This window comes from Erpetoichthys calabaricus, chromosome 9 (genome assembly GCF_900747795.2).
Source record: "Erpetoichthys calabaricus chromosome 9, fErpCal1.3, whole genome shotgun sequence".
In the NCBI taxonomy this organism is placed as follows: domain Eukaryota; kingdom Metazoa; phylum Chordata; class Cladistia; order Polypteriformes; family Polypteridae; genus Erpetoichthys; species Erpetoichthys calabaricus.
The window spans coordinates 145,290,799-145,317,338 of NC_041402.2; the positions used below are offsets into that span (position 1 = coordinate 145,290,799).

Genomic DNA, 26,540 nt, shown 5'->3' on the forward strand with positions numbered 1-26,540 from the left:
TTTTATCTTAACTTAGATTGTGATGGTTTGATTTTTCTTACAATAAAATTTTTTTTAAAACAAAGCAAAAATATCACAAGATCACGATGGCCACATGTAACAGACTTTTCTGGAAATGCACCTTCTCTGGCAGAACTCACCCACTATATTCATCCATCCATCCATCCATTATCCAACCCGCTGAATCCGAACACAGGGTCACGGGGGTCTGCTGGAGCCAATCCCAGCCAACACAGGGCACAAGGCAGGGAACCAATCCTGGGCAGGGTGCCAACCCACCGCAGGACACACACAAACACACCCACACACCAAGCACACACTAGGACCAATTTAGAATCGCCAATCCACCTAACCTGCATGTCTTTGGACTGTGGGAGGAAACCGGAGCACCCGGAGGAAACCCACGCAGACACGGGGAGAACATGCAAACTCCACGCAGGGAGGACCCGGGAGGCGAACCCAGGTCCCCAGGTCTCCCAACTGCGAGGCAGCAGCGCTACCCACTGCGCCACCGTGCCGCCCCCCACTATATTCAGAATTCCAGTTTTTCACATTAGGTGAGTTATTCAAGTTGCTGAGAATAAAAAGTAAACTGATTCAAACACTCCTTCAACCCAACTGCTGTTAATCTTGTAAGTACTGTAGATTACCTTATATATAAATGTCTACACATGGAAGTGTGTGTGTCTGTATGGCCCGGAAGTTAGAGGTGGAGTCGGGGTAAGGGCTCCTCCTCCGAGGAAGCAGAAAACTCGCTTAGCCCCTAATAACACAAGCGAGACAAGCATGTCAGCAAAACGAAACCTCAGAAGAAAGACAAATTCGCTTAGCCACTAACATTGGCAAAATGGTATCCCTTTTACTTTTCCTTCCAACGCTAATGCAGAAGCGATGCAAGCACGTTAGGAAAACGAATCCTCCTAGGAGAGAGATGCCCAGAGTAGTTCCTTTCAATTACCTGACATCTCTACATTTCAGTTTTTTTTCTGATGATTTCAATAGTTTCTAGGACCCCAGGCTTTTACAAGTACTAGCTAGAATTTTAATAAGCACCCACGGACTATGAGACCAACAGTTATTATTCTTCACAATCATTTGTTGAATCCTAATGTTGAGTTAATTTTTCTATAAAGTAAGGATGATTTAATATTATATGATAAATATTATGTCCTTTACTATGGTTTATTTCTACATAATTGTTTTTGATACATGAGTTCTTGTCTGCTGTGCTTTTAATGCATGTCTTAGTCTGTCTGTAAAAAACCCTGCTAACAAATCATTTACTTCTTGGGACCATGGGCAGGGTTTGACATTTAGGCTGCTGAGAGGAGTGGAAGTGAGGGGTTTCAGACAAAACATACAATTGCATTTTTTTAGAATTACAAGTGTGCTGCTTCATATTTACATTATATTCCAAGACAACTGTCATAAACACTTTGTAATTAAAAGTTACAATATAAACCTAATTTCACTTACATTAACAAGTTTAAAACTTTGAAATGACAAAAAAAGTACAGTTAATGATATTTAAATAACAGATTTTTTTTGTTTATCCACTTATTTAATTGTGGCAAAATAAGTACTTTATTTTTTTAAACACATTAGTAAATGCACACATAGTGTAATATTTAGGTGCTCTCTGGCTTTGGGATACCTATTTTGAATGTTTGAACACTTTTCATTTTTCATTTACTTCATCAAAGAGACATTTTTGTTCATTAAATATTTTGCCACAATAGTGTGTGTGTGTGAGATGTGTGATAGAGGCTTGCTAAGACTGCCTAACCGCTGTCTATGGATTCAGCAGTACATTCATTCATAAGCTGCAAGCCCACACATGTGAGTCTTCAGCTGCTTCAATATCTTCAATATCTAGCTGATTCAAAAAATAATAGTTGAGTGACCTCTCTTAAGCTAAATTTGAAACAATAAACTAATCTGTCTTTGAAGCTGTGCAGAATGCTCCTGACTGGTTAAGAATAGGTGACATGAAGAGAGAGTTGCTTAGGGTAGAATGGATTTAATAATCATATTCATTGATTAATAACATATTTACATTAAATTTGGTCTCAAAAAAGAGGTTAATTTTAGCAACATACTGCATCCGTGGGAGGAGCAGCCCCACCATCAACCCCTTAAACTCCTACTTTGCTTGGGATAACATTAATTTCAATTGTATTGTATTCAGGAAAAAATGAGCAGATGATTACTCAGAATATATTAAAAAATCAGATAACAATTGTAGTGTAGTCAAAGGATTTATTGCTCTGTACACATAATTTAAGATGTCTTCTGCAGAGGTAATCTCCATATTCATCTGGCACCATGAGATGCATATGATATACTGATTTACTGGTGTAAAATATTTGTATTACATATGTAAATTTTGGAAGACAGGCAGACCTAGTGGCTAATGCGTTAAATTGTGATCCACAGTACTGTAGGTTCAGTGCCTATGACTGACTCAACTGTGTAACAAGTCATTTAATCTGTTCCAAATAAATACACATGTTTAAGCAGTTATATCACACCCGTTTAATATGTAAACTCATTTATATAAAAGTGAAAAGAGTATTAATGTAATGTAAATAAACTTTTTACAGCCAACCTAACAATGGACTTAAATGAGCAAATGCTGTCAATGTTCTTGGATAGTTATATGTGTGATGTTGATTTAATTTAGCACAGCTTTAACAATTCTGTCGTTACATTCTGTAATATATCAAAACAGTCAGTCAGTCATTCTCCAACGTGCTATATCCTCACACAGGGTCACGGGGGTCTGCTGGAGCCAATCCCAGCCAACACAGGGCGCAAGGCAGGAATAAATCCCGGGCAGGGTGCCAGCCCACCGCAGTATATCAAAACAACTTGAAGTTTAATGACTAGATCACCCACACTACTTTCTTTAAGAATTAAACAGTACACATAACTAAGATCTCTTTGCCAGAATTTAGACACAAAAGGATAACCACCATACCCTCTTTCTAATTACATATTCATCCCTTTGTAGCATTTTGCAGGATTAAACAACTACCTATTTTATTAACTGTGCTGTATTCCTTTTACAGGTCATGTCTTCAATATGCCCCATGATAATGTGAAAGCCTGCGAGGAAGTATTTGGCAAGTTAAAAGATAATCATATGATGTCTCCCACACTTATTCAAGTGGATCGCTACAACCCATGGTCAGCCTGCAGTGCCGCCATCATCACAGATTTTCTAGACAATGGCCACGGTAAGTTAAAGATTGAATACAGTGGAACCTCAGTTAACAAACGCACTACTTAACGAACAAATTGGTTAACAAACTTTTATTCTGAACAATTTTTGTCTTGGTTAACGACTGAAATTTGGATAACGAACACAAGCACAGACCGGTTTTTGTGTGTTCGTGCTCATTTGTGCTTTGGCACACTTGCTGTAAACATTGCTTTTCTGAGTGTTGTGTTCACTAACATTACTTTTTTGTTAACTTTTCAGTTTCAATGTTATTTTTTATTTACATATTTACTCGTTATGGCACCTAAAAAAGAGAAACATGTTAGTGATAGTGGCAGTAGGAAACGTGTTAGTGTAGCAGTAAAGAAAGAAATTACAGTAAAATACAAGAATGGCATTCATGTTTCCGACATCGCCAAGGAATATAATATGGTGAAATTGACTCTCTCTACAATTTTAAAGAACAAAGAGGCATTTAAGGAGGCTGAAGTGGCTAAAGGAGTGACTGTGTTAACGAAACAAAGGTCTAAAGTGCTAGATGAAGTAGAAAAACTGCTGTTAATTTGGATAAATGAAAAGCAGCTGGCCTAGTGTTAGCGAAGCAATAATTTGTGAAAAGGCTAAGCAGTTACACAGTGATTTGTTGACCAAAACACCCAGTGCAAGTGCAGACGAGCAAGACTTTAAAGCGAGTAGAGGGTGGTTTCATAATTTTTGCCGGCGAAGTGGAATTCATAGTGTTATAAGGCATGGGGAGGCTGCAAGTTCAAATGAAACAGCAGCAAAATCATTTTTGGATGAATTCGCGGAGTTTGTTGAAAGTGAAAGCTACGTCATCAAGTGTTTTATTGTGACGAGACAGGGTTATTCTGGAAAAAAATGCCCAGAAGAACCTACATCACCCAAGAGGAGAAGGCACTACACCGACACAAGCCTATGAAAGACAGGCTTACACTTTTATTTTGTGCTAATGCAAGTGGTGACTTAAGGTCAAGCCACCTTTAGTCTACCATGCTGAACATCCCCGCGTCTTTAAGCGCAATATGTGATAAAGTCTAAACTGCCTGTACAATGGAGGACAAATAGCAAGGCATGAGTAACTCAGACCTTATTTATGGATTGGCTGACAGAAGTGTTTGCCCCAACTGTCAAAAATTATCTTCAGAAAAAGGATCTTCCTCTTAGATGTCTTCTCTTAATGGATTATGCTCCTGCGCATCCACCTGGTTTGGAGGAAGACCTGGATATCGAGTATGACTTCATCATCGTCAAATATCTTCCACCCAATACTACTCCATTACTGCAACCAATGGATCAGCAGGTCATTTCCAATTTCAAAAAGCTATACACCAAGGCACTGTTTTCCAGGTGTTTCCAGGTCACTAATGACACTGATCTGACTCTTCAAGTTTTTTGAAAGGAGCACTTTAACATCCTCCACTGCATCAACCTCATTGACAAAGCCTGGAATGAGGTCTCTTCCCACACATTGCAATCTGCCTGGAGAAAACTTTGGCCAAGTTGTGTCCAAGACTTTGAGGGATTTGAAGCAGAGAGCTCTGCCAAAGTAGTGAATGAAATTGTGCCCATTGGCAAGAGTATGGGATTAGAGGTCAATGATGCTGACATGGGGGAGTTGATAGAGGACCATCGAGATGAACTAACCACAAAAGAGCTGGTTGCCTTACAGGAAGAACAGGTGAAAGCCTTACAGAAAGAGCGTTTGTCAGAGAAAGAGGAGGTTAAGAAGGAAATCACCAGTGCTCAGATAAAGGAAATTTGCAATAAGTGGAATGATGTTGTGGCTAATAGGGCAATTAACATAATGAATGACAATACAATATCGCATTTTAGAATAATTATGCAGCAAAGAAAAAGACAAATTAGATCGCTTTCTTGTGCCCAAAGAAAAGGAATCACAATGTGAAAAACACCCCGAATCAGTGTTACCCAATGTTTTTATGGAGGGTGATTCCCCTTCAAAACAGTAGCTTCCTTCTCCTCCTCTTCCGTCATCCATCTATGACACCAACTACAACAAACAAGGTAAATACAGTGCTGTTTTATTTAATTTAGTTTATTTGTTTGTACTAATGATGTATACATTTTTTTCTATATTTTTCATCACAGAAAAACCATTAAAAAAATAAAATTACAAAATATCTGAGGTTAGAACAGATTCATTGTATTTACATTAATTTCAATGGGAAAAATTGCTTTGGTTAGCAAACGTTTTGGTTAGCGAATAGAGTCACAGAACGGATTAAGTTCTTTAACCGAGGTCCCACTGTATATCAAATGAGTTTCTTATGAATCCACATATTAAAGCTGTAACTTCCCAAGTATTAAGCATGAAGTTGATGTAAAAATTTACATAATATTGTGTTATTTCATATATTTATTAAATTCTATCCAGTAAGAAATGCTCCCACTCATTTAACTGTGATTCAGTTTATTAATCTCTATATATATAAAACCCAACTTCTGTCTGTCTGTCTTTATGTTTGTCCGCTTTTCTTTCACGAGAGAACTACTTAACGGATTTAGATTGGGTTTTTTTCTATAATTTACATTGAGCATTCCGGTTGATTTTTTGACTTCTCTCCTGGCGCTATGTATCATAGTTTGCTTGCAGTACCCGATTTATTTGTGTGAATCTGAGAGACACGCATTGGGCCGAGGGAAGGGGGGCAGGGACCTCCTCACTCACGTGCCAACCTCGGGGCATAGTTTACATCTGCTTAGCTGGCAAATGAGAGAACTACTCGATTTAGATCGAGCTTTTTCTAGATTTTGCTTGAACATTCCGGTTGATTTTTCAACTACTCTCATCGCACTAAGAATCATAGTTCACTTACAGGAGCCATATATTTGCGCTAATCTGAGACAGAGGCTGCGGGCTGAGGGGAGGGGGAAGCGTGATGTCAAGAGTAGGGAGCCGGGCAGGGCCCTCCTTCCTGTCCTGTTTCAATTCTATGTGGGTGAAGCCGCAATGGATGGCTAGTTATAGTATTAAACAATAAAAAAAAAACAAATTTTGTGGATAAACTGTATAACAGGCCAATTTAAAATGGCATAAATAACATATTGGGTTTATGTACTGTACATATATATTCATCCATTCATCATTAAGCATGCTTAATCTGATTAAGAGCCATTAGTCCTGGTGTCTATCCTGGAAGCACTGGGCATAAGACACAAAAGGTACAGTACCACTTCATAGGAGACAATCACACACTAACAATTAAGCTTAACAATCTTGTTGTTAATGGTTAAAGAAAAGCCAGAGAACCCTGGAGCAAAAACCTACACAACCTAAACAGAACTTCTAGATTCCATACAGATCGAGATTAGGATGGATTTGAACCTAGGACTTTGTTATGAGGCTGAAGTGCCATCATTCTGCCTTCTCCATAAACATAACATAAGAATTTGTGAAATATAATAAGTACAATTCAGTCCTCCACATTCACCTCACATTAGCCAACATAGCAACGAAATAAACCAAAAAAAAAAAACAAAATCACCCTACTCCACAGCCTGACCTTATTTGTCCCACTGCAATAGAATCCTAAAATAGCTACAAGCAAAAGAAAAGAATGACTTCAGAAAACACTTATTGTAGGTCTGAGGTAACTGATGACCACGTAGTAAATGTTCTGAAGGAACAATTGTTAATTTTAACAGTTGAAAGGATGAGGAGAAAATGAGAAATTAAATCAACCAGTGTTGAAGAATTTTGGCCTTTGCAGCTGTTCAACAAGTTACCAAGTCTCGTCAATGAGGCAGCTGAAGAGCAAGAAGCCTTTGTTTCACAAAAATGGAGGTGAATAAACACTGAAGGAAAATTGTAACTTAAAATAGAGGATTGAAAAAAATAAACTTTACTTTATTTAATAATACAGTAATCCCTCGCTATATCGCGCTTCGCCTTTCGCGGCTTCACTCCATCGCGGATTTTATATGTAAGCATATTTAAATATATATCGCAGATTTTTTGCTGGTTCGCGGATTTCTGTGGACAATGGGTCTTTTAATTTCTGGTACATGCTTCCTCAGTTGGTTTGCCCAGTTGATTTCATACAAGGGACGCTATTGGAAGATGGCTGAGAAGCTACCCGGCTTACTTTTCTGTCTCTCTTGTGCTGACTTTTCTCTGCTCCTGACGTAGGGGGATTGAGCAGGGGGGCTGTTCGCACACCTAGACGATAAGGACGCTCGTCTAAAAATGCTGAAAGATTATCTTCACGTTGCTATCTTTTGTGCAGCTGCTTCCTGAAACGACATGCACGGTTCTTCACATACTTAACAGCTCGAAGGGCACGTATTGATTTTTGATTGAAAAACAAACTCTGTCTCACTCTCTCTCTCCCTGCTCCTGACGGAGGGGGTGTGAGCTGCCGCCTTGAACAGCTTTGTGCTGCGGTGCTTCGCATACTTAAAAGCAAACAGCCCTATTGATTTGTTTGCTTTTCTCTATCTCTCTGACATGATCTGCTCCTGACGCGCACTCCTTTGAAGAGGAAAATATGTTTGCATTCTTTTAATTGTGAGACGGAACTGTCATCTCTGTCTTGTCATGGAGCACAGTTTAAACTTTTGAAAAAGAGACAAATGTTTGTTTGCAGTGTTTGAATAACGTTCCTGTCTCTCTACAACCTCCTGTGTTTCTGTGCAAATCTGTGACCCAAGCATGACAATATAAAAATAACCATATAAACATATGGTTTCTACTTCGCGGATTTTCTTATTTCGCGGGTGGCTCTGGAACGCAACCCCCGCGATGGAGGAGGGATTACTGTATATGGATGTACTAGCAAAATACCCGCGCTTCGCAGCGGAGAAGTAGTGTGTTAAAGAGGTTATGAAAAAGTAAAGGAAACATTTTAAAAATAACGTAACATGATTGTCAATGTAATTGTGTTGTCATTGTTATGAGTGTTGCTGTCATATATATATATATACATATACACATATACACACACATATACACACATATACAGATATATTATATATACATATACACATATATTTTTATATATATATATAATATATATATATATATATATATATATATATATATATATATATATATATATATATATATATATATATATATATATACACACATACATACATACATACATACATACATATACACACATAGATGCACTTACAATAACATAGAAATCAATATAAACAACATTAACATCATTATCATATGAGAATATGAAGTAATATATAAGAAGCACATTTCATATAAATATAAATAATTAAACAGTAAAATCTTCTTGTATAATTTGCTACCGTGGCTTTTCGTTGGTCTGTCCAGGATATTTAAATCACCTGTAGCTTGCAAACTGTTTCACCTATTGACTTGAAATGTGGTACACATATAATACGTCACGTCTGCTATCCGCTTTATGGGTGATGATTGTATTACTCTTTTTATGTTTATTTTATTTTAGAATCAACTCCTATCTGCGCACACCAGGGCGGCCGTGGGCAGATGCGTATGGTGTATTCACTCCATGTTATCGTGCATTGCGCTGTCACTGGTATTTTCATAAAAGAATTTGAACAATATATAAGAAGCGTATAAATTATTAAACAGTAAAACATTAACATTTAAGAAGTAAAGTTACATTGAGTACTACTGCAGTGCCTTCGGGTATACCTCATTTTTTGTTTGCCCATTACATGCTTAAATGTATACATTTTTTGGTGTACCTACCCGAGAACACGTGACATATAACCGACCGTGTGAGAAGCATGGATTTTAAAGAAGCGTTGAGTTCATCTGCTGGTCTCCCTTGTGGAATAACTGGTAATGTTTCAATAAAATCTACAGCGAGTAAAACGACATTACCTCCTTTTTTTTTTGTACGAGCTCTGAGATGTGGCTTTTTTCGGTTCAAGGCTTCATAAGCTCTTTTATGTGCCATGGTGTACTTAATAAGTACTAATTATCCCAAACCATCATCTTTGAATGTTGCAAGACTTTCGCCTTGTATGTAGATCGGGGTAATTACATTCATTGCATTCCTAGTCTGAATCACAATCTGATTGTATGGGTGGTTACCTGGCACTGTAGGGTTGCCACCCGTCCTTTAAAATACGGAATCGTGCCGCGTTTGACAATGAAATTGCGCGTCCCGCTTTGAATCAATACTGGACGGGATTTATCCCGTATTTTTGTAATCATTTTTTTTTTAAAGCAGCGTCTCATGCAAATCATCCCACACGCATTTTATGAAGATGCCTCCTTTCCTACTTTTGATTGGGTAATACTTGATGTCATCGTTAGTTTGATTGGTGTTTTTAACTGTCCAGTGAGGAGGGCGTGTCTTTTAAGTACAGTCTGCAAAGTGTTGGCACTGAGATGTGGCGTCAGCGCCATACTTGAAGCCCCTAATGTTGCGGTCAGCAAGTCGGCTAACATCCGCCATGTGCCGTCTTTCACTTGCGAGAAGCAGATCATAGAATGGTTGAAACTGTTGCCCCTAACGTTGCGCCACGGCGTGTGGTTCGTTTATACCTCGTGTCTTCTCATTAAACTTTTATCTCGCGAATATGTTATTGCAATCCGCAGCGGGAGCGTTTCTATAAACTTAATTTAAAGTTACGTTTTACACCGTGGTTTGTTTCCCTTATGAACATGCTTGTATGCTTAACTCGCTCCGTTCTCAATTGTTTAATTAATTTTTTGCTCTTCGCTGTTTGCGGCTGTTCCTCCATTTCCCCCTACTTCGTTCTTTTATCTCGCGAATATGTTATTGCAATCCTTAACGGGAGCGTTTCAATAAACTGATTGAAAATAGTTTTGCATTTACCTTTTTAGTAAAAGGCGAGCTTTTAAGCCTGAGAAATCACCCCGTAAATGCACACGTTTAATTGGACATGTGTTAATATGTATGGTTACACAGTATTAAAAGACAGTGAACAACGTCAGTTACCTTTGTTCCCGCGTTTGATAAAAGGTGAGCTTTTAAGCCTGAGAAATCACCCCGTAAATGCACACGTTTAATTGCACATGTGTTAATATGTATGCTTACACAGTATTAAAAGACAGTCAAAAATTAACGTCATTTACCTTCGTTCCCGCGTGCGACTCGTGCTGTAAATCTCTTCCTTGTTTTTAGTTCACGTGATTACGTAGGAGGCGTGATGACGCGATACGTGACTCCGCCTCCTCCATTACAGTGTATGGACAAAAAATATGTTCCAGTTATGACCATTACGCTTTGATTTTCGAAATGAAACCTGCCTAACTTTTGTAAGTAAGCTGTAAGGAATGAGCCTGCCAAATTTCAGCCTTCTACCTACACGGGAAGTTGGAGAATTAGTGATGAGTGAGTCAGTGAGTGAGTGAGTCAGTCAGTGAGGGCTTTGCCTTTTATTAGTATAGATTTATATAGATACTAGTCAATAACGGGCGCTAGATCAGTAGTGCATTATCATTAGTAGGAACAGTCTATATTAAATGGCAAGGGACTTTGACCTCATTCTTTTTGTCGGTCGTATTTTTCTTTCTTTCAGCCTTTCTTTCGTTGATGTTTACTTGCTGAGCTGACCGTTCTTCGTGGGCTGCCGCCGTGTATTGTGTGTCTTTAATTTTCTGTGACAGTAATACTGTCTTGTACGGTTCTATTCAATAAGGGCGCGCACAAAAAGGCGAGCTTCAAAAGGGTGACCTCAATTGAGCACGGCGAATAAAGGCGTTCGTAGATAATTTAGTTCAAGTGGCTCTGGAATATGTGAAGAGCAACAATGGTGCAGATCTTTATTTACGCGCGCCTTTATTCGCTGCGCCCAATTGAGGTCACCCTTTTGAGGTTCGCCTTTTTGTGCATGCCCTTATTGAAGGATACCGTCTTGTACGTCCGCTGGCTTGTACGTCCGTAATATACCTTTAATTTTCTCTGGCGGTAATACAGGTGTGCGTGTCAGTAATATGCCTTTAATCTCCTCTGACAGTAATACTGCCTTGTATGTGGCTGTAATATGCGTCACTGTATTGTGTACCTTTAATTTCTTCTTGCAGAAATACTGGGTTGTATTTCCGTAAAACGCCTCTAACTTTCTCTGACAGTAATATCGCGCATTGCACCGTGCCCCGCGCATGCACACTTCACCAAAAGACACCCACACACGGACACCTGGACGCACATAGGGATTTTATATATAGAGATTATAGTGCATCCTTATAATCTATTTAGATTCATCAAAGGTTTTCTGTATATTGTGAGCATAATGTTGCAGTGCAGCAAAGTATTTCAATGTAAACAGGCGTCATTAAACTTGTTTCTTTCATATTTTTGAATCTTCATGTTTCCCAATGTTTCAAAGTGTAATATTTAGACATGTTAGTGTTTTACACCCTGCAATGGACAGAGAGTGTTTATGCTTTGTGCCCATTACTTGCTCGGGTGGGCTTCAACTTCGCCGTTCAATCCTGCTAAGGATAGGAAAATGGATGGATGGATTGCGTTTAAGTGAGTCACAACCCCTTTCAGATCCCAAGGCTTTACAAAGCAGTTGGTAACCAAAGGTTGCAATGTCAGTTTGATTACGGCTTCTATTTGATATCAAGCTGGGAACAGTTTTCTGTATTTTTTGGGAATAATCAAGTGTAATAGCCATTTAAAATAACTTGACAATAACACAGAGGGAAAGAATGACTGCCAGCTAATGGTGTGAATATAATAAGAACAAATGTTTCTCAATTGAAAAACTTAAGTGGCAATCACTATTTCTATGTACATAGCTGAGCTGTTTATCTACACAAGGGAGGAAATTTAAAAACAAATATATACTGCACACTTTCTTTATGTTTGAACCCAAAATACAAGTATGAAACAAAGTAAAAACATTTGTTATCATCTGCTGTTATTGTGCAATGCTTTTTTCATCTAAGTAATTTTCCAAAACTTCTCTCCCAAATTTGGTGAAAGTGTAAAGGATGATCTTAATTTTTTTTGGTAACAATAAATGAAAAACTCAATGAAACATACTAAACCAAATCAATTGTCTGCCTAAATAAAGTTAAAGAACTGTTGAACAAGAGGTTAGAGGTTATTTCCACACTGAAAAGGAAAGAAGGTTAAAGACACAACAATCCAGCTATATAGTCTTCATCAGGTGTGTAACTGAAAAGGAAAGAACAGGTAAGATATACAGGAGGTGAAGGAGGGAACAAAGCAAGGGCAGAGAGAGGTTGGACACTAAGGAGAGAGAAAAGGACCTGTACCAATTGGCTAAACAGATGGACCGAGCTGGGAAAGATGTGCAGCAGGTTAGGATGATGAAGGGTAAAAATGGAAACATACTCACAAGCGAGGAGAGTGTGTTGAGCAGATGGAAAGAGTAGTTTGAGAGGCTGATAAATGAAGAGGATGAAAGAGATAGAAGGTTCGATGATGTGGAGATAGTGAATCAGGAAGTGCAACAGATTAGCAAGGAGGAAGTAAGGACAGCTACTGTATGAAGAGGATGAAGAATGGAAAGGTTGTTGGATCCAGATGACATGCCTGTGGAAGCATGGAGGTGTTTAGGAGAGATGGCAATGGAGTTCTTAACCAGATTGTTTAATGCAATCTTGGAAAGTAAGAAGATGCCTGAGGAGAGGCGAAGAAGTGCATTGGTACCGATTTTTAAGAATAAAGAAGATGTGCAGAGCCGTACTAACTACAGAGGGATACAATTGATGAACCACACAATGAAATTATGGGAAATAGTAGTGAAAGCTAAGTTAAGAAGGGAGGTGATGATTAGTGAGCAGCAGTATGGTTTAATGCCAGGTGCGATCGCCACCACAGGTGTGATGTTTGCTCTGAGGGTGTTGATGGAGAAGTATAGAGAAGGCCAGAAGGAGTTCCATTGCATTTTTGTGGACCTGGAAAAAGCATATGACAGGGTGCCTAGAGAGGGGTTGTAGTATTGTGGGAGGAAGTCGGGTGTGACAGAAAAGTACATAAGAGTTCTACAGGATATGTACGAGGGAAGTGTGACAGTGGTGATGTCTGCTGTAGGAGTGATAGATGCATTCAAGGTGGAAGTGGGATTACATCAGGGATTGGCTCTGAGCCCATTCAATGGTGGTTGACAGGCTGACAGATGAGATTAGATAGGAGGCCCCGTGGACTATGATGTTTGCTGATGACATTGTGATCTGTAGTGATAGTAGGGTCCAGGTTGAGGAGAGACTGGAGAGGTGGAGATGTGCTCTAGAAAGGAGAGGAATGAAGGTCAATTTGACCAAGACAATGTAAATGAAAGGGAGGTCAGAGGAGTGGTGAGGATGCAGGGAGTAGAGTTGGTGAAGGTGGATGAGTTTAAATACCTAGGATCAACAGTACAGAGTAACGGGGAGTGTGGAAGAGAGGTGAAGAAGAGATTGCAGGCAGGGTGGAGTGGGAGGAGAAGAGTGTCAGGAGTGATTTGTGACTTCTTCTCCAGATAAGCTATTTTTCACCCATATTCCCAGAAACATGCATGTTAGGTTATAGGAATTGAGATGAGGATATGAGTGAATGTGTGTGCATGAGTGGGTCCTGTTTCAGACTGGAGCTCTGCTCATTTTTGATTCATGCCTTGTACCTTAGACTGTGCAGAGCTAATTCCTGACTTGTATCCAATTCTGCTGAAATAGACTATGGCCCTTTCCCACCCTGAACTGGATTATGTAGGTTTGAAAATGTTACATTGTGTTCATATACCATGTACAGTATTTATTTTCCCTTAGCACAATATGTAAGTGAAGAATTTAAAATATTAATTCCGTTGCACAGGACAGCAGATTCTGAAATTAACCTGTACTTGTACTTGAACGTTTGTGTACAAGTCACAATGTAAGATTTAGAATTGAGATTCAATGAAGATCTCCATTATACTACGTGTCTTTTACGCTGGATACATGGCATAGAAAAATCCAATCTAGGTTGGGTTGAAATGACCATAGAATATAATTGTGTCAGAAAGTTGAAACTAGCAGTGTGAATATAGCCAAAGCAGCTCACGTCATGCAACCACTGGAGACTTCTTAGGAATTTGTTATACCTGTGGCCATTCATGTTGTTTAATATCCACTGTGCCTGTATCTCTGTATCTTTTAAATAAAGTTTGGATAGTATGTTTGCTTGGCATAGGTTTAATCAGGTACCATACTACTGTGTAAATGCAGGAAGAAAATAATTGTGCAACTAGTATAATTTGTTAATATTAATGTAACACCTCATTTATTTTTTTTTACTGTCCATATATATACCTGAAATATATATTTCTTTGTCATTGTATACAGTAACAATATATATGGAATTATAATAGGTCAAAATTTCAACTTTCAATGTATTTACATATTTTAGGCATCCCAGAATATGCTTTGATTGCTTTTAAAGTAAAGTTTGTATGTGTGTGTGGGTTTGTGGAGTGTGCGTGTTTTTGTGGATGAGTATGTGGGCCTGGAAAGGGGTGTGTGGTGCTCCCGATATCTATGCAAAAGGACGAAGGTCCAAGTCTTTAGAGTCCTGGTGCTTCCTGTCTTGCTATATGGTTGAAGACTGGACTCCATTGGTACTGTGTCTCTCCGGAAAATCCTTGGGTACCGTTGGTTTGACTTTGTGTCAAATGAGCGGTTGGTCATGGAGTTCCGAATGAGGCACATTACCTGCATTGTGAGGGAGCGTCAGTTGTAGCACTACGGCCATGTGGCGCGTTTACCCGAGGGTGATCCAGCGCGTAAGATCCTTATTGTTGGTGACCCGAGTGGCTGGACCAGGCCAAGGGGTCGCCCACATAACACCTGGCTGCGGCAGATAGAGGGTCATTTCCGGAGAGTGGGACTGGACCATGTGTCTGCCTGGGGGGTTGCCAACTGGGATCCCGAGCTATTTTGTCATGTAGCGGGTGCGGCAATGCACTGTACCAGTGCATGCTCCCCAACTTGACTTGACTTGACATGATGTGGGCCTGTGAACACAATAACAAAAAAAATTAATCACTCAGTCTGAATGAAATCTAGCACAGTTATTAACACTTTAAAATGCTAGAAGACTGTGAATTTCTGTTAAAATCATTCCAGTAGATTTTGATCTACAGGAATGACAATTTTACCTGTCATATTTTCCTGTTAAAATCACATCTTTTCCACCATTGCTGGAAATGCACATACCATGTGAACACTTTGATTTAATACAGTCCACAAGTGCAAAAAACTTTTAAGTGTACCATCCCCTTCGTACAGACAGCTGTAAAAAGAAATGTTGTTTTATGTGGTTAAAAATAAGACAACAAAGCAATGAACACAAATAAAGATTTTAAGATATTCTTTACATTTTACTTTAACTGCTTAGCTATAGGTTTTACAGCATTAGTGTCCCATTGTCTACTAATTTTTTATAGATTATGCATTATTGTGTTAGTCAAGAGAAAACTAAAAGCTTTAAAATTCTGACTCATTCCTATAAAACTTTTGCCACAGTTTTGACAACAGAGTATCTATCTGTTGGCATACCAAACATAAAATTTAATCAATTTCCCTCATGAACGTCACACGTTCACATAAATGCAGAAAAAAGCTACAAATATGATGCTTAGAAACTGCTTTAATAGTCACAGTTTTGCTTTCTTTGTTTTTTACAGATGATTTCAGCATAGTTCAGCCATGAATATTACTTTCACACATGCCCTTCATTAACAAATATATAAAAACCCTTTATAATGTTTACAAATGACAAGACTGATTAAAGCAAATGTTTCAGCACACTTGAGATGGAGTAACTCCTTTCATATTGAGCAACCCTTAAATATCAAAATACTTTTCACTAACCTACGACTCAATTAGGGGCCATAAAATGAAGCACTGCTTCCACCAGTTTGCTCAGCTAAGCCTGAAAATCATACCTTTATATGAAGTACAGCTACAGTATGTCACATTTTCCAATTTCTACAAATACAAATTGGACTCTACCCAAATTAGAATAAATTTGTATGACATATAATCTACTTCATACTAGCTGTATTGTTTTATTATTACTTTTTTTAAAATCTTAGCTCAGGCAAATATATCCAAAGCAGAAATGCCAAATGTAGCATCGAGTGCCAAGATTTGGAACACTGGGCACAAAAACATTTTCCCTTTTCACAGAAATAATTTACATCATAATACATTCCCCTGATATAAATTCATAGGTTTATACAAAGATTTCAAAATGTTTAAAGCCTTGGGACTGTGACCCTAAGTTGAGCGGGAGCCTGAGAAAATATGAAATTGCCTGCATCTCATAAAGACAAAAATACCACAATCTTCCTCCTCTTCTTCCCCACAGGATTTAATAATTCCATTACAATTGGTTATTTTAGTCTGTGAATTCTTACAAAAAAAATTAAAAATTTGGAAGAACAATGCAGTTAGTTGTCAAGGTTTATATGATGCGAAAAAAATATTGTTTTAGTTTGGATATGCATGCAACGCTGTTTAATGCAGAATTAGAAGTACATCCTTTATGAATTATTCTGGAATAAACAGTAGATGACAAAACAAAGTAAGTCTGTTTGGTGAGACTTGTGTCCTAGTTGGAGTTGACAGTGAGAGCAAGAAGCAGAGCAAAGTCAGTACAAGATTCAAATTGCTTCACAGAAACATTTCCAGTGTTAATGAGCATATATGGAAACACTCTTTCCAAATACAGCATACTCTTTTAAATGTTACTTTAACATTATGTGAATTAATTAAACACTATTGAATTTTCAGAGCTGATGTGCCATACTGGATAGATTGGAATATCTCTTATAACGTGTTTTTACATGAAATGCACTTAGATAAAACATGACTGCTTATTATGAAAGCTAAAAAACACAGTGACGTGTGTGTACTAATGCCCAGAAGGATAAATAGAGTGTGTGGGATTTTTTATTTATTATTTATTTGGAGAATGTTTGCTTGTCTATACACCTCTTTGGGTTCTTGACTCTATTAGAAGAAAATTAAAATTACAATTACAAGAAGCAAGATATCTTGTAATCCTTAGAATAAAAAAGCCAGAACTGGATATAGAGCATTCTCTTCTAAAGTACTGCTTCTGGAATAACCTTCTGTCAGAAATATGAGATTCAGATAGTACAGTACTTCAGTATTCAAATATTCAAAATTGTCTTTTCTTCTAAAAGTGCTATAGTATTGAATTATTTGTATTTTTTGAAAAACAATATAGACAACTTTTACCGTATTTTATTAATTATCTGGTGCTAGCCAAGAATGTTAGGTTTTTACTACCTTTTATGTAATTGACATGTTAAAACCCTAAACCTGTAAAGCACCCCCTTAAACATTACCCAGTGTAAAATGTGCAATACAAATAAAATTTGATTGTTTTATTGGTATTTGAAATAAACTTTTTAGACCTTATGTATTTTGGTTGCACATACACTCTTTTTAGCAGGGATCTTGGTTCCGCTTCTAGTTCAGTCAGTATACAGTAGTTTGCATATTCTTCTCTCATTTGACTGGGTTTCCTCTGGATCTTTCTTCCCAAACCTCAAACACAACCTTATTTGATTAATTTGCCTTTCTAAATTTACCCTGAGTATAATGCTGTATTCAGCATATTTTCAAACTATTCAGAGGTCCGAGTTGTGATGTTTCACCTTCTCACTTCAGTGTGTTCACATGGATTTCTGGTTGGACTATTCAGAGAAATTTGAGGTCGCTGTTGATTTATTATTTGGACTGTGAAAAAACAAACAATCGAAGATAGATGTATTTTTCATGGAAATAAAAAGCAAAATAACAAAACATGTATTTCTATAGCACATTTTCATACACATACAGTAATGCAGCTCAAAGTGCTTTACAAGATGTCAAAGAAGTAACTGCATGCAATGAAAAACAAACTAAAATTAGCTAAGAAAAATAATGCATAAATAGTATACAAAAAATAATGCACACTTACATAAGACAGATGTATAATTAAGATAAATTGAGTCCTTAAAAACAGAATTTAAAAAACAATAATAAAATAAGTGTGTCTCACTTTGGTTCAGGTGCAGTTTGACTTATTAATGGCAGTTCCGGTTGACCAGGTTGTATTTTTTTATTTCATACAGTTGACTAAGGGAAAGGGCAGCATGGTGGCACAATGGGTAGCGCTGCTGCCCCGCAGTTAGGAGACCCGGATTTGCTTCAGGATATTCCAGTTTCCTCCCACAGTCCAAAGACATGCAGGTTAGGTGCATTGGCGATCCTAAATTGTCCCTAGTGTGTGCTTGTTTCCTGCCTTGCACCCTGTGTTGGCTGGGATTGGCTCCAACAAACCCCCGTGACCCTGTAGTTAGGATATAGCAGGTTGGATAATGGATGGATGGACTAAGGGAAAAGGTAAGTATCACATCTTAACTCAAAGTATTCAGTGAGCTGTTTTTTCCAAATTGTCCGACTTGTAGTTCCAGGTTTGTAGTATGTTCGTGCACAATTTCTGACTGGGAAACTTGTGTTTACCATATATAAGATAGTATGTGAATACTGCATAAGAGAGTGTGGATGTGTCTGTGAGAGTTCATTGTACTCAACATGTATCCCATCCGAGGTAGGTTGCTTTATTTTATCTGCTGACATAAGCTCTGGCTTCTTGTGTCAATGACTGTAATGAAGAAACAAGTTAAAAGAAAAACACATTTGAATATATATTTGGATATTTAAGTCCTGGTTAGCAGAAAAGTTCTCCAGCTATATACTGTAGGTTCTATCCTTTGGCTGGGTTACTATCCTATTATGAGTGTGTCCTTAATTTTGCTATATCTTGGCTGAGCACAGAACTGATCAAATTTGTTAAATTTTGATTGGGAAGTAAGCACCACAGTAATGCAGTACTTCCTGAGTAACTGAATAACAGCTACTAAACCTGGGGTTGACTGTCCTGGCCACCATCTGTGTAAAATAATACCTAGTTGTGGAAGCTTTCTAAAGTGACTTGCATGTTAGGATTATCATTCACCTGGTATGAGTAAGTGTGGAGGTGTCAGCGATTGTGCTGAATAATTGGCTGGCATCCCATTCACAGTTGGTTCTTGCTTGTACCTAACGATGCTTCCCAACCCCTCTCCTCTCACGTTCAGATGCACCAGCTTTAATGTAATGTACTTTTTGGGGTATATGGGAGGTATTCCCACTAATAGTTGGCTTCAACATACTGCATATAAACTAATTTCACATTTTATACTCACCAGACCTAGACCTGAGTAATTAATATAATTTAGATGTGCGAATATTATATTTTTCTCTTTGCCAAGAGAGATATTTTATACATTGGCTTTTCTCCTGTGTAATCATAATTAGACTAATATAATTAGAAATAATTATTGGATTCAGTTTTTCTTCATTAAACTTTCATATAAAGAAAAAGTATGTGCAAATTAGTAAAGCAATTTTTATGTAATTTCCTAAAAAAGGTTAATTTTCTATAACCTATATTTACCCATGTTTGCTTTTTATCAAAAAATGTTCAGCAACAATAATAAAAAGTCTGATCAAAGTCAGGAATTCAATTTTAAAATGCATCTCTGTGAAAAATTAATTAGCTCAAATGTGTCTTGGAGAAGGCAGTGGAAAAGAGGCATTCAGCTATAACGTCAAGCCAAAATTAACAGAAGAGGAAAGAACTGATACCAAATACGAATGAAACAGAAACATGAAATCATTCTGAAATAGTTTTAAGAAGGTATTTTGGAGAATTGTAGCACTAAAGAACAACATAAATTTCACTAAAACAATCAGATTTTCAATGTTCAGTGTGGATAAAAAAAGCTATTTTTCTTTATATATTCAAATCGTCCAAACTCATGAAATGACAGCTTCTCATACTTATAAATGAAATACAGGATTTTTATTTAGTTAGTTTCTGGAAATACTTCATTGCAATTTGACACTGCAGAAGATAGGATCTCAACTGGTAAACTTGGCCAGAAACCAGGACGCAATCCAGGATCAAGAGTTAGCCCATCACAGGACATACTGGAATATATGAGAAAACATTTTTAAAAGTGTCATCTACAAAAAAAAGAACACAAGGAAGGAAACAGAATTGTAATAAAGAAGTACAAATAAACAAAACCTTGCTCCCCAACTGGGCCTGGATTTGCTGCACTACTTGTCCTGTTGGCTTTCTTGCAGAACTGCCCACCTACTATTAGCACCAATAGAACTCCTCTCCTTTGCCTTACATACAGTCCCTTTCCTTTTGACTTTAGCTTTCATTCCTCGTGCCAGTTGAACTCTTACTGCTAGTCACTTCTTAACTCATAGCTCAATACTGTACTGACCAGAAAGACTTTAAAGTTGCAGCCAGGAGGATCCCTTCACTAATTTGTCAGGACAGGAAAGTCTTCTGAAAACTCTGGGCCTTCCTCCTGGTACTCAGTTCATACCTCCCAAGTTGTCTACACGTAAAGAGAGAAGAGAGATCTGAGCTAAGAACAGGCCTTGAGCAACAGCCTTGAGGTTACCCCAATATATATATACCAGTAACGGTGCACTGCATGAATACACTTGAGTTGAGCATTCATAGTGCTCATCCTCTTTCTCTGTACGTTTAGCATTCGTTTGCTCAGAGGTTGATGTGCTTGCTGCTTCCTGAGCAGCTCTTCTTTACTCCACCCTAGCAGCCCGCTGCTTCTCTTCTTTCGTCGGCATCTTTTCGCATTAAAACTGATTAAGTTAGTTTTTGTGCTGCAATTACTTAGTACATTTTCTTTAATTCTTCACTTAATCTGGCACTTAAGTCTTCAATCTGCATCAAGAATGATTAGCGAAGGTGGTAGGGAATGAGAACGGCGCCCATACGCATGTGCCGCACGGCCGCTGAGAGTTGATTCTACAATAAAATAAAATGAAAATAAAAAGAGCAATAAAATCATCACTCTGAAAGCGAATAGTAGACGTCACGTAGTATATGTGTACCAAATTTCAAGTCAATAGGTGAAACGGTTTGCGAGCTGCAGGTGATTTAAAATCCTGGACAGACAAACGAACAGCCACAGTAGCGTATTATAGAAGAAGATGTATGTATATGTCCACAGCCTATCCATGCAGTATTAGGTGCAAGGCTGGAACTAACTAAGGTTGAGGCACCAGATTATTGTAGGACATATTCATGCATACAATCACACTTATTCATGCAGTGTCAATTTGGAGTCACCAGTTACACTACTTGGAATATATTTGGGAAATGGGAGAAAAAATAGAGTGTTAGAGCAACCATTTAGTTTGTCCTTTAAGGTTGTTTTCCCCTTATGGTATGTTTTGAAAATGCACAGTATATTTTCATATTTGCTTAACTTAGTTTTCTGTAAACCATAAATAAATTATACCCTACTATTAATCCTGGTTGATTGATCCTGGTTCCAGCGCCCTGAACCTCATCATTGGACTTGTTACTGCAATACTAGTGGTGCGGTGAAGAAGATCGATCACATCCTCGTGGGCAGATGCTGGAGGCTCTTGCAAAACTGCAGGGTCTACAGAAGTGCCCAGTTTGTGAATTCTGACCACAGACTTGTTGTTGCTATTCTTAGGATCCAGCTTAGGTCCAGTAGGTTACCACCTACTAGGAAAATGAGCCTGGACTTGGCCAGATTCCAAGACCAGGCTGTTTCTAATGAGTTTGCACGCAGTTTGTGTGAGGAACTTTCAAATTTGGGTATGATTGCAGATCCTACTGTGATGTGGGAGACCTTCCAAGACAAGACCCTGAAGGTTGCTGAGGGTTGTGTTGGTGTTACTGGTGTTCCCAGAAGGAGGTGTTTCATCTTGCAAGGCACCTTAGATATCATTGAGAGGAACCGCACGACTCAATGGCAACTCTGGTCTGTACTGGGAACTGAGAGGGATGGCTACGAGGGCTTTGAGGGTAGATAAAGAGGCGTTTGTTAGAGGAATCTGTGAGCAAGTGATACACCATCTGTGGTCTAGTGACCCACGTCCTGCTTACAGAGGAATCGAAGCATTACGCACATCTGAATCTGTTCCTTGGAGAGTCGCAGACAGGGAAGCTGATGGAACGGTCCTTATGGATGACACTGCAGTTGTGACCCACTGGGCTGGCTGCTATGAACAGTTGTTCAAAGCTGATCCTCCGGCTAGGGCGTTGGATATCTCTGGGTCCACGGTTCTTGAGGCTGATCCTCCAATTAGCTGTGAACCACCCAAACTGACTGAGATTGCACAGATGGTGAACCAGCTGAGGGGGAAAAGGCTGCAGGGATCTGTGGTATCTGGGGTGAACTTCTCCAGGCTGGTGGTAAGGCTGTCCTCCTGGCATTGCAAGCAATCTTTTCCATTTGGGAAACTGGCATCATCCCAACTGACTGGAAAATGGGACTTATCATCCCTATCTGGAAAGGGAAGGGTGATCGCCTGGATTGCAGCAACTACAGGGGGATAACACTGTTCTCTGTCTGAATGAAATCTAGCACAGTTATTAACACTTTAAAATGCTAGAAGACTGTGAATTTGTGTTAAAATCTTTCTAGTAGATTTTGATCTACAGGAATGACAATTTTACCTGTCATATTCTCTTGTTAAAATCACATCTTTTCCACCATTGCTGGAAATGCACAAACCATGTGAACACTTTGATTTAATACACTACTACTATTAATGACATGCTGCACATTTAACACATTTAACGGTCTGGTGCCACTCAGCTTCACACCATTGATGGGACGGTGATTTATTTATTTTTTCGATGGGGAGTCCAGGAACCCAGCCTTGGTCCAACCCAAACACACTCACAGACATAGACATGACACAAACAAATGAATAAATAACATATTAAATGGGAAATCTCATACAAAGTACAAAAATCAGACAACCCTCTCCTTCCCCTTCGATGATACAATTTTAACACAACAATCAACCACAGCAATAAACACTCACAACAGTGTCTTTATACAGTTTCAGTGTGGCAGAAATGGATGAAATGATATGGAGTAAAGATGACGATGACGATCCTGGGAACAGCTTCCATAATAAATTAATTAAACAGTCCTTCCAGTCGTCCTGAGCGGTGAGGGGTGAGATTTGCAGGAGAGTTCCCTCTGAAGACGCACAACAACTATTCCATCACACAACAGGCACGCACGAGACAGTCCATTCATCCCTGCGAGAATCGATCCAGGGTACAAATGACTTTACAATGGTTATGGAGGACAGGACACACGGAATACACAGAACACAGATCCCCCTCTTGCTGCTTCGTCTGCCCTGTTTTCAAGTTTCCTGCTGGTTCTTCTTGTCCCCAGCAGCCCTTGCACCTGTTTCAGACATCCAATGAAGGCAAACCCCTTCGGGACTGCTGGGAAATTGAGTCCTTCCAGCGGTAGCACTGCTGCATATTTTCATACTATATTTCCTAATGAAAAGATGCAACATTTACAATTTTTCATACCTGTAACTCAGTACCTTATGACGCTCTTAAAAAACACATCTCAGGAAGCTTCTGGGCTGTCTATCTTAAAAAGGAAATATGGTACCTGGGGACTGTGTGCTGCCATTAACTATCCAGGAGATTTTATCATGTTGTCTCAGCTCTTCAAAGAATCTTCTAGGTTACCATTCCTCTCGGCTTTTGTGGAACATGTCATGCTTCATTAATGGTATTGCTCTTGTTTTTGCTCAAGTATCCAAACTGTTCAAGTTTCTATGACTTAAGGGTCTACTGCCACTTAGTAGCACTTGACTTCTCACACCGACATATTGAGTTGTTCTTTCACTAACAGTGTGGGTTTTTCTCATTTGTGAAGGCTTTTTGAAGGACTTGACTCATTGAAACTTTTCATCAGCGAGTCTTCTCTTCAGATATTGTGGTTTCTAGAAATGTGTTTATAGAGGTCTTCAATGTGCATGTAAAGCCATTTACAACCTATGTAATTCTTATTTCTCAAAAACCACATACTGAATGACTGGTTACAGCTGTAACTTTTTTCTTCATTATGGTGTCCATTTTAGGATATAATTTATCACTCCTCCTCTCATCAAGCATCAGTCTTAATCCATGTCGTGAATCATTTGCCACTTCTCACTAGTCACTCCTCATTAGTCACTTTTCACTCATAACACATCACTTGTCAATTTTCAATCATCACTTCTCATTCATCACACATTACTCATCACTTTTTACTCATCACTTATCATTTATCAATCTTTACTCACCACTTGTCGCTCATCGCATCTCACTCATTACATATCTATTACTCATCACTCAACACTCTCACTTATTTTTCATTTGCAGCATTTTTTAACAAAGCCAATCACAGTCAAGAAATGGTAAAGACATCATACTGTATTAGGAGAGGGATTTCCTGGAGGTAAATAGGCCACATGTGTAAAACCATTGTTTTATTCAATAATCAGTCAAATGCTTATTTCTACAAATCCTTACTAGGCAACTAATCAAACCAGAGCTTCTGTGAAGACTACTAGTTCTGTGTCACAGCAAGGCATGCTTAAAGAACATCGTTCCTAGAAAAAAATCATTGAAACCAAACCATACTAAATCTAACATTGACTGAGTTGCTGTTCACTGACTGCAAACTAAAAGACAAAAGCATGTGCCTGTGCAATGCTACCAGCAGCAAGCAGGAAATATCTTTGCAAAATATTATCATTATTGACAAATAGCACAATTCTTTTGTGAAATAATGTAACTAATTTTTTCTCCTTTGGATCAAGAACAGGTTTCAGTAACTGATGCATTAGATAGTGGTCAGAAAGCTGCCTTATTCATTAAAAAAAGATCGGATTGATTATTGTATATAACCAATAGTGTGTCACATACAGCTTATTTACCAATGTCCGAACCCTAACCTACTGTGTTGCCTATTTCACAACTGTGATATGTTTTGTTAAAAGAGGCTGTAAATGAAAAAATAATGAGTCAGGAGTGCTAAGTGATGTGTGATAAGTAAGAAATGACAAGTGATGAATGACTAGTAAGAAGTGATAAATGATACGTGGCATAGATTAATACTGGTGCTTAATGACGAGAGGTTCTAAAGTGGACACCATACTCCATTCTGAAAGGTTTAATTATAAAAATTAACCTGAACATTAGGCCAATTAATTCTAAATATTATGAGATGCCATGTTCATGAGAGAATATACAAATTGGAAGGCTGTCAATTGACTTCAGGGCCCTTTCCATACAATAGTCTAAACTTTTGCAGTACTGTGGTAGTATTTAATATTGTAATCTTTGTTGAAGGGATCGTATTATTTTTGACAAAAATTACAAAGGTGAGAGCACAGACACAGTTTTCCTTTTACAAGTCAATTGCAAACACATGGCATGGTTGTAATCAATGACTTGCAGATGGGAAATGCTGATGGAACGCTCTTTTCCAATGGCTACTGAAAAAAACAAACAAATAGAAAGTTACTTTTTTCCTGGAACTGTCTTTAAGTGAAACTACCTAGCTGATTTCTCTAGTCTGACCTTGAAATTGGTTTTTAAATTAAGTAAATTGCGATCCCCTCTGAGCAGTACAGTGAAATGCTCCTGTTCATGGGGCAAAATTTGAAACAGCCTTGGAATAGGTTTACATCACAGTAAAATAATTCATAAACTGTTTATTTAACATAAAACAAACTATATCATTTTAAACATTTTTGTGATACATTATTAAAATTTATATGGAGAATAATTTATTTTTGACATGCACAGGCAGATAAAATCTAAGTTATTTATTGCACTTTTATATTTGTTGCTCACTTCTATATAATTAAATCACAAGTAATGCCTCTATTTAAATCATATAAATTAAGTCAAGTTATATAACTGTATGGTGAGTTCAAAAGCATAAACTAGTTAATAAAAATGATGTAAAACTGACTTAACTCTTCTGGGCTAAAAAAAAAAAACAGTGTCATGGGAAAAACAAGTAATGAAGTTGCACAACAACACAGTGAATTGGATCTGAAGCTGTGGACATCTGACAAGCAGATTAAATCATGTAAAAATATGCAGAGTGTTCAGTTTCACTATACCTAAGTAGCAAGTTCAATTATTTATAAAGTGTCGGTGCAGGCTAAACAATGTACAGTACCATAACTATAGCTAGTGTAACAAAAAAAAACAGAGAGAGTATAAAGCTGTACCTGTAGGCAAACCCTGTAAGTATAATTGATGAAAAAATAACAAAATGATTAATGTTCATTCACAGAAACATCTTTCAGAACATGAGTCTAGTAATAGACTGCCTGCAGATGGCAGTGGAGCCGGTTAAGAGGTCAGTGGAGAGAAAGAGACAAGTTTAGGCGACCGAAAAC

At 38.1% G+C, this 26,540-nt stretch overlaps 1 protein-coding gene across 1 annotated transcript in view; it reads left to right on the forward strand.

Moving 5' to 3' along the window:
• The window catches only part of LOC114658198 (A disintegrin and metalloproteinase with thrombospondin motifs 15-like), a 118,919-nt gene that overhangs the window by 57,731 nt on the left and 34,648 nt on the right, over positions 1-26,540 (forward strand). The window contains exon 3 of the mRNA XM_028810296.2: positions 3,072-3,239. Coding sequence (XP_028666129.1) covers positions 3,072-3,239 — 168 coding nt within the window. The remainder of the gene's footprint in view (positions 1-3,071; positions 3,240-26,540) is intronic.